At 48.8% G+C, this 9,834-nt stretch overlaps 1 protein-coding gene across 1 annotated transcript in view; it reads left to right on the top strand.

The window, feature by feature from the left end:
* Window positions 1–708: 708 nt before the first annotated feature.
* LOC135915511 (tetratricopeptide repeat protein 28-like) overlaps window positions 709–9,834 on the top strand; it is a 54,965-nt gene continuing 45,839 nt past the window's right edge. Inside the window, exon 1 of the mRNA XM_065448624.1 lies at window positions 709–827. Coding sequence (XP_065304696.1) covers window positions 756–827 — 72 coding nt within the window. The 5' untranslated portion in view covers window positions 709–755. The remainder of the gene's footprint in view (window positions 828–9,834) is intronic.

Here is a 9,834-nt window from a genome sequence, read left to right as displayed (position 1 = left end):
ATAAAACCGCTTCGGCGGCTATGCGATCTCTTGTTGCAGGTAGCGGATTCGGTAGCGAAGGCAAAATTATAATTTTTCATTGCCAGGTTTCGTAGCAACGGCGGACATTAGCATCCGCGCAATGATCGCCAGTGCTGCAATTAAATAGATTATGCGAATTAACTTAATGGCGTTACGGGTCGCCTTGTAATTGCGCAATTCATGGCCAGCCAGTACACTATATAGAGCGTAGAAGTTTACTTAAGGAATTCGGCTTGCGCCAGGTTAAAGAAATACAAATTGATAAAATCGGCGCTCAAAATTGACAGCGAGATGTACTATACTGTTGAATTGCGAGAAAAAAAAAAAGATCTGTAGAACCAAGAATTGTGAGTTCGAACATCAATGCGTATGACGGCACACTTTGTTAAGAAGCAAAGGGACGGGGGGTGGGGGGTGTTGTTTAGATTTGCGAAAACACGGTATCTTCGTTCCGCGTGCGCTGTGTGCTACGAGCGATGACAGACGACCACCATCGAATGTGTGCGTGCGTCTGTGTGTGCGTGTGTGCGCGCGCAGACTTCAACTCCGCCATGATTACCCTTTCTCGTTCATTGGTTGAGCTCTTTTTCGACGCACCTTCTTCCTATTTCCTTTTTTTTTATCGTCTTGTTGCGGCTCGGCGATCGGTCAAGATTTATGAACTAAGTTTCAAGCCGTCGGCGCGAGTGGTGAAACTCGCTACCACACAACTGGGACGTCGCGCAGGGCTCAGGATGAAGCAGCGCGGGCAACGCTTCTTCGATTCTTTCGTGGCTTCCCTCACCCGTACCCACTGTTCGGCAAAGGTAGTTACGTACAGCCGCTGCCGAGTGCACGTTTTCAAAAAAAGCGAAGGATGCGTTGCGTCGACGCCGTCTTCAGATGTTATTGTATAGGAACGTTTTCTCTGCATCTTCGGCGAGCTTCCAGGCGAGTTTGAATGATGAGATGCATCTTGAGAGCAGCGCTACCGTGTGTTTGTTTGTTTGTTTGTTTGTTTGCTTGCTTGCTTGCTTGTTTGTTTGTTTGTTTGTTTGTTTGTTTGTTCGCCGTTAAAGTTATCGTCTCGTGATTACTTCTCCGACACGGACAGCTGCTTATGTGCCTGGCTTGGCTTGGCTTTGCTAGTGCGCGCGCTAACCTGGCATATAGTTTGGGACAGTACTAGTATAGAGACCTAATTGATAAGGTATAAGTGCATAGTGAAGAACAGTGAAGCGGTACCTCTCGTTGTCCTCTTCTGCGATGCGTTTGAGCGCAGGCCGAAACTCTCCACAAACCCGCTGCTCCGTTTTCTATAACACCGGATTGCGCGGCCAACTGTGACGGTGCACTGTGTGGCGTTTTATGTCTCAAGGGGGACGTTGGCATTGTGTGTGACTATTTGGCACCTTCGCAGACTGTGTGATGGCAGCGCCCGCGCAAATATTTCTACATTGTTCATTCCTTCCTTTTTTTTTCTTTCGTTCTTTCTTTTCTCTGTCTCTCCTTTGCTTCTATCCTTATCTCCCTTCTTGACATGTATAGTCGCTTCTTTAGTTCAACGGAAAGAGGCTTTCGAATTGTCCTTTTCGTAAGCTTCGCCTGAACTTAGACTCTTCCGGTTGTTGTTTTTCCTTTTTCTTTTCTCTTTATTTTGGTGCTATCGTTCTAGGTTCCAGCCGCAGGAACGCTTGCGGTGCCGTTTTCGATTACCCTCGGCGAGACAAGATGAATTACGTGCTAATACGTTTCCACTCTCTTCCCAGAGAAGAATAGGTGGCGTCCAAAACCCCGACATGTCTGTGACGTGTTTCCGGCTCCCGAGATCGCTTCCGCCGCATTCAGGCAACAAGATCACAGCCTTTAAGAACCGTATTTTAAATCCCGAGGGTGCCATCTTAAGAGCCGTGGATTTGGACACCGCCCATTGCAGTACGTTTACTACACGGACATGGACTTTCCTCTCACATGTTCAAATAATTCCGTAAGCATGTCGAATGAAACCAACTATGAAGCGGCGGGCGCACCCTCCTCCCTCCCCCCACCTAAACGGTGCTAATCACAAACGCTACGCGAAGGCGGAGGTGGGGGGGGAGGGGGTGAGAGGGGGTGCTGTACGTTACTGGCACAGCGCTTTATCGAAGCGACGGTGCTGCCCCCTATACGTTCGCGCGGTCGATAGAGAGCGATATGGAAGTGAAGCGCCTAATTATCGTCCAGACGTTATAATTACTGCTTCGCGTTATGCTATTCGGGGCCTTTGCGAGGTGGTTTCTGTTTGATGCGTATCTCCTTAACGACGTCGTACTTACTGTGCTAGAGGCTTTTCCTTATTATTAGCAACTCTACGGATTTGGGATTAGTATAGATTGGAACGTTGGGTTCACCTGACCGGCAATTAGGCGCTCCCTGCCAGATAGATAGCTAGCACTTACGTGGGAGCTCCTTAGTGTTTGGCAGTCAGTCTGTAATGCACAGTTTACGCGACACTAAAAAGCTCGAAAATTAATGATTGAAATGTAATGATGAACGGCGTTTTAAACTGACACTCCAGATCGGTGGCTGCTGACATTACCCCGATAGAAAAATATTCTCAGTGTACTTTCTTTATGAACACATACATACATTAAAATTATGCCTGGCGTTTACATGTACGTATTTTTCATAAAAGAGTTGTCTATCTGATAGTACCACTCGTTTAAAATCGTCTGGATTACGTGAAGAGACCGAAGTTTCACGCGTGAAAACGTTCAATGTGCTATTAGTCAACGAACACAGAAATCAGTTGTTTAAAATTTTATAACTTTGGCGGATATGTTGAAATAGCGGGGATTTAAACTAGAATGAGCACTCGGTGCACCGAATGTGTATAACGTTTTGGCGTTAATTGTACCGTTCGAGCCGAATACGAGGACACAAATGCGAGGACGTCAGTGCTGGTGAGGCCATGTCTGATGAGACGTGTGTTGTCTGATCAGTCTGATGTCTGATGTCTGATGAGACGAATGTGTTGGAACGCTTTTCTGCCGTTTGACACTTCCCGCTATTTTGCAGTGCGATATTGCGGAGCATGGATGGTGCTATTAAAAGTTAGCCTGTGGCACCTAAGTTCTTTTAACGGTATGCACGTGACGCCAATGCATTCGACGCACATTTGAGGGCGAGTATCTGTGCCACCGCGAATTCGCCCTATACGACTAAGGCGTACCTAGCGGCGACGATGTTTCCTTCTCCATTTAATTGTGCTCGTAGCGACAAGACGCGCCGCATAATAGTGCGAACGACAAACGCCAGGTGGCAATTCGCAGCTCGCGAAAGCGGACAGACTAGACCAGACCAGAAGAAAGTAATGAAGCAGACGTACTGAAACAAGAGCGGCCAGAAGAAAAAAAAAATAATTGAAGCAGACGGACTGAAACAAGAGCAGACGAACTCAAACAAGAAAGACGAGAAGAAGAAATAAATTAACAAAGAGGGACAAATAGAGAGCCCGGCTCCCACGAGGATTTTCGGGTGCTCTCGCCCGCTATAATTAGCGACACTGTGCGCACGCCCGCTTACGAGGAAAGAAATTAAGAACGGGACCGGGGAAATGGAAGGGGGGGGGGGGGCACCTTAAATGATATTTCCTTCGCGCAAAAAGCAGAGCAGGGGCTGCAGTGCTACATGTGTTTTCGAAATGGGAACGACCAAACGGTGTGCATGCGTACTTTTATATATGTGCGAGAGTTGGCGGAAGGTCTCGCGCGTCGTTTTTTCTTTTCGACTTCTTTCTTTAAGTCGCCGCTTTCTTCCACTCGCTCCCGGCGCTGGCTGAGCGACGAGGCCAATCGCTCCTGTCACGTAAGCGTCCCTTTTTCGTGAGAGTGTAACATTTTAACGGTGGCGCGACCGAGAATTCGTTTAAGGCCATTGAAGGGGGTGCGGCTCGGCGACGTCTGCAGGGCGCACGCTGCTGTCGTCTGTTCGTTCGCGACGTCGACAGATCCGGGCCGTCTGCAACTCTCTCGCTCGCCCACATTGCGGCCCCATTCGTTCAGAGGTGCCGACGGCGTTTGTAGTGGGTCGGCGTAGTTAGCTCCGTATATAGTTGTACACGGTTATGCCCGGTTAGGTGCGAGGCTTATGACGCGCCCAAACGGTGTGCCTGTCACTGTGTGTACACCCGCAATACCCAAGCGTGTACAAGTGTGGCGTGACTAATGCAAGACGTAACGGTGATGACGTCACGGAGCCCGAGCAAGTTGAACGTGAAAGAAACCTGAAAGGTAGCCAGGCACTGTGCAACGCATCTGAGAGACAGTGTCTATACATGGAAGGAAATTCACTCCAGTACAGCTTGTCGATGATTACTACTACTACTACTACTTCTGCTTCTTTCTTGCCCACAAACGGAATGTGACGGCAGCGCCGCCGCCTCATTGTGACGTCACGTTCTGTTGAAACAAGCGCGTTTGTAAGAAAACTCCGCGGACATGTCAGTTTCTGAGCTAGAAATCGACCTCTAGCTATAGTCACGCATATGTGTGCTACATTCCTTATTTTACGTCTTGTGTAGCACGCTGGCAAACTCGCGGCCTAGATGTGTGCGCGATTACCCGCAGCCGACGCGTTGCCATATACGTGCGTTAGCAGTCGCACACGCGCTTGCGTGTGGTGCAGACGGCATTCACGGGTGAAGCACGTCACAAAGCCCCAGACGTAGCATATCTCCATGCATAGACGAACTGACAAGTGACCTCTTTTCTGGAATCGCGGCGCGTAAAAAGAAATTCCGCTGCAGACGTGCGCATACGCAGTGGCCGCGTTATAACTGGATATATCTTGCGTGGTTCCACACTCCCATCTCCTGACACCCTCCTCTGTCTTCTTTTCCCTAACGACTTGACGGCGCCACGCGGTTCGAGGCTATATGACTCGCTGCCTGCGTGCTCGGGTGCGCTAGCAGCGGTCGTGCCTCTGTCGGGCACCATTGAAAGAACAAAACATCGATTCGCACTCGGCCATGGGAAACAATAAAAAAAGTTCCTCGGACAGTGACCCAATTGAGCAGACTGGACTCTCGTATAGTGGCTCGAGCAACATACGATCGCCGTTAAATGCCGCTCAAATAGAAGTATCGGCCGCCAAGGAGCTTCTTTATATAGTATACGTATATGCAGACAAGGAAGCGCCCTGACCCTTTCATCATTTCTCTCTCTCTCTCTCTCATTTTAATTCGTTGACCGCGACGTCGGAGCGCACATAAGACGCTCGGTCGAGTGAGGAAGGCAAGTCGAGGGTGCCTGCATGGTCCTTTTCTTTCTTTTTATTTTTTCTTCTCTTTTTTGTTCGCTGTTTTTGTCTGTCGCTTCGTGCTTATTGGCGAATGTGCGAACACTGAGCTAGGGTGCTATTCTGGACACGTGTCAAATTCCGCCGTCTTGCCATCTCTGATTGGATCGCAGGACGGCTATACGCTTTCTTCGACTGGTTTGAAAACGTCGACATGGCGGAATTCGACGTTATGTCCTCAGGGTTGCTATTTTGGAAACTCGAATTCCGTCACTCGAATGTCGAATTCAGCATCTTGTCAGCTATGATTGGCTCGCAGCGCGGCTGCAGGCTCTCTGATTGGTTGACAAATGTCAACATGGCGGAATCGAGAAGTCTACAGAATGGCACTCCCCATGAATGTCCCGACTGTCACGTACGTCCGCGTGGTTTATTTTGCAGAGCGCCTACAGACGGCGTCGTCTGCTTTGTGTACTTTGCTGTGACCGTCTGTACAACTTACTTGGCTTGTTCGCTTGCGTTCGGCGCTCTTCTGCATCACACTGCTTTGGGGAGAGAACCACAGTTCCATTGTTGCAGACAGCGAGTGCGTCTGTCCTGGCTCACCGACAAAGATAACGCTCTTCGAGCGCACAGCGCACGCGGCTGTCAGAGCAGACGAAGCAAAATAACAGACGAACGAAAACGAGGAGCTGTGTGCGTCTGCGGTGCGGAAACGAGGTCCCTGCGGTGAAGTATCGCGTGCCGCTCTGGTACACGATCCCAAGACTTGCGCGTTTGCGTGCGCTGTTTCGAACTATCTGAAATCCCGACTTTCTCGTGCACGCCTGTCGTTGCCGTTACGCTCTCTTCTGCTCGGACGGAGACAACAACAAAATAATAATAACAGCGAAAGCCTCTTTGTAAAGTGCAATATGCACGAGTATAGACAAATACGTTTCGCGTTTTTTTTCGCCGGATGTCTTAAACACGACTCGGCTCTTTCTTTCTTTCTCCCCCTGGGCGGTAACACTGCAGTCAGCCGGCGCCACGGTCTCTCGTCCAAAAGATACGCCCGCTCCCTCCGTGTGCATGTAGTTAAGGGGGCAGAATTGTTACCGCCGCGTTATAATTCGCATGCGCGAAAGAGAGAAAGAAGACGCCCGCGGCTCACGCAGCCGCCACTGCGCAGACAGCCTTGCGCAGAGATGATCGCCGCAGTCGCCGACGCCCTGCCGTGTATACTACACCGCGGCACAGCCTGGAAGAAACACCTGGGCGCCTGCAGAATCGTGCTCTTCGTGTCCCTGAAGGCTCGCGCGCCGAGAATTCCCGTCCCACTTGCGGAGAAGGCGTGTGTTCTTCTTGTACGCGTCCTTCGTTCACCCTTCTTTCTTTCTTTCTTTCTTTCTTTCTTTCTTTCTTTCTTTCTTTCTTTCTTTCTTTCTTTCTTTCTTTTCTGCCCCGCGGAGCCTCTGCCGGCTATGCAGAAAGCGAGAACCCGCTCTCTACACCGTGTGCTCGCTTTCTTGCCCGCCTTTGTCTTGCGACTAGTATAGGCGAGCGTCAAAACTGGCCTATATATATATATATATATATATATATATATATATATATATATATATATATATATATATATATATATATATATATATATACGTTTATACTCCAACGCAACAGGTTGTATACGCACGAACTTGGCGGGGTACGACTCATATATGTTTCTGCGTCTCAAAAAGCGGCAACAATGGCATGCGCATCACCCCGTCGTTGTCTCTCGTCTATCCCTCGGGTCGTGACCTCGAGTGGAGAGGTGGACTGCGGCGGCAGCATCCAGCCAACAGCGACGAATGGAGAAACGATTTCGCGCATGGATTGTACTGCGCACGCTGAATTGCGAATCGGAAGGGACGGCCGATTTCGCTGTGATTGAGTAAACTACTACCTACCAACTATTTCTTTTTTCATAGGTGTTGGTACTACTTTCACTTAGCGCATTCGCGTATGCGCACTGTCAACTGCGCTGGTACTTGATCATCATTAATAAACAGTGTGTATTACTATAGACAAACTTCGCAATATATTGCCCAGTCGAAAAACTGCCGCCCTTGTCTCTCTCTCTCTCTCTCTCTCTCTCTCTCTCTCTCTCTCTATATATATATATATATATATATATATATATATATATATATATATATATATATATATATATATATATATATATATATATATATATATATAAATTGTGCTCACCACAGCCTTGCTTGTGGTGAGCAAAGAGGGAGTAGGTGCATCAAAGCAAACAAAAGTGACCGCGGAATCCGCAATGCGAACACAGCTTCTCATTTTTGTTTGCTTGGTAGCGCGTGCAATAGTTAAAACTGGACCCGGGTAACTTTCCAATATTAAGGTCACGCGCGGCAGTCCCAACGCCATCGTCTGGACAAAAGCTCGCAGTCGGTGCCAAGCCGATGGCGCGTCAGTCGCGCGGTTTCTCGAGGCGTCAGCGGCACCGCCGCAGGTAGTAGCGACGTCGTCTGTACGCTGCCGACGCAGCCCGTCTGCTTTTGCACGCGTCGTCTGCTTCTGCCTCGGTCGCTCCTTTCTTTTTTTCTCGTTCGTCGCTGTCAACTCTCCCCGCTTTCGAAGCTTCGCGAATTGTATATGGCGTGAGGCGGCGAAGCGACGCGGCAGTAAAGCTGTAAAAGCATTCTTTAAAAAGCACTCCGAGTCGTTACCGGGGAGAAAACAAACTGTGCCGGGTGTAGCGAAAATAAAAATTAAAAAAAAAGGAGAAAGGAGAAAGCTTTCGACCGTGGCCCTGAAAGAGACGGCGTGCTCTTCTCTCATTCTCCTTTGGTCGCGCCGGTGGGAAAGCGTCTGTAAAAACGGGCGGGCAGGCAGCAGACCGCCTTATCTTCGCGGCGGTGGGACGGAGCCGTTCTTAATTGAAATCTGAGATAAGCTGGGCGTTCGGGCGGCCTTATTTTGCGGCGCCTGAACGCCGGTACCCGCACGGCCGGCATTGGTCGGCAGTTTCGCTGCGCATGCGCCGTCTGTTTGCGTGTGCGCGCCGCTTTTCTGCGGACCGTAACGTCGGCGTTTCCTTTGTTTTTTGTGTTCTTTCGTTCTTTTTTTCTCCACTACTGGGGCACTATCAAGGAGGTTTTTATAACCTCCATAGACGACTTTAGCTGGTTAAAAATATCTCATTTTCGAGTTATTTCTTCTGTTCCACGTATTCGATCGTTCCTCTTGTCGTCTGCTCCGTCTGGCAATCGTGTCGCGTTGTTCCTGTGATCTATCGCGCTGAGCGTCTCCGTGCCTTCTGCTTCCGGCATGCTAATTGCACGATATATCGTAACAGTGTCCTGCGCATTTTTTTAGACGGGTAAATAACTACATAACGGTATATCGATATCGGTATATATATCGGTATATATGTCGTTCACGGGCTTCCCTTCCGATGTCCGCGTCTCGTGCTTATCGAGTTTCCCACTAAATTTGCTAGAGACAACTTTGGCCTTGCGATCGTCATAATGGTAATAATGGGCTGTACTTCGTTCCTTCGGCTTCAGACGTCCTTGTGGTGTTATTTATTGTGCTCTACCTTCCTTAATTTCCAATCAACTTTACATGCATGGTTATAAGCACAGCAGGGTAACTAGGCTCTGTGCGCGCGCATAAATATTTGCGAACTATTGCAATCATAACGCGATATTTTCCCGTCATTTCCACGCTGCAGGCTGAACCGCCCGGCTTGCAGCTCAGTGCCAAAGTTTACTGTAGCAATTTTCGTTGGAAACTGTGGTTTCATCGTGGCCTCTGAATTTCAACGTAGCCCCCGAGACTGACAGTTGCCTCTCGGAGGCCACGGTTTCGCACATTCTCTTACAATTAGTACTACTTGTTACTGCAATGACTATCTCATTATTAGAGGAATAAGGGGGGCAGGCAAACCCATAATGAATCCTTGCTGATCAAGCCTTATCACAGTGGCAGACATCAGTATGAGCGCAATAATGGCCTATAGTAATCATAGCCAACTAGGGTTCACTGGTAAACTTTCAGATCAATTACTTTGGTTGAGGGGGGGGGAGGGGAGGAGGGGCGAGGAAGGGTATGTTGCAAAATCGAAGTCAGCCGGTACTCAAAGCATGACGTTTTGCTAGAAACAAATTTTTCGCGTATAGCAGGAGTTCGAGAAACACTATATGTGCCGGGAAATATTGCCGCAGTGAGGAAACATAACGTTTATGGAATATGCTGAGATTGGTACCGACTTTCCGGCACTGACGGTGTGTATAGTAGCAATGGGTCGCATTAAGGTTGTCCTTGGGGCCCGTCCCAATCCTTTTGCCGCCTGAGCATTGAACTAGAGACTTAGACAAATCGTTTCCTTTCATTTATTGTTCGTGGCGCCAACTGAAAATGCTGTGTCCAAGGAAAAAAAGGAAAAGAAAACATACAGTGGAAAGAGGTTATCGTCCGTCCACTTTTCTTTCAGGCGCCGCCCTTGAATGCCATGAAACCAGACAGCAGTGGACCTTGTGCCTTTAGTTGTTGCTGCTTTTATCC

Source organism: Dermacentor albipictus, chromosome 2, assembly GCF_038994185.2.
Source record: "Dermacentor albipictus isolate Rhodes 1998 colony chromosome 2, USDA_Dalb.pri_finalv2, whole genome shotgun sequence".
NCBI classification, from domain to species: domain Eukaryota; kingdom Metazoa; phylum Arthropoda; class Arachnida; order Ixodida; family Ixodidae; genus Dermacentor; species Dermacentor albipictus.
This window is presented reverse-complemented; position numbering and strand designations above follow the sequence as displayed.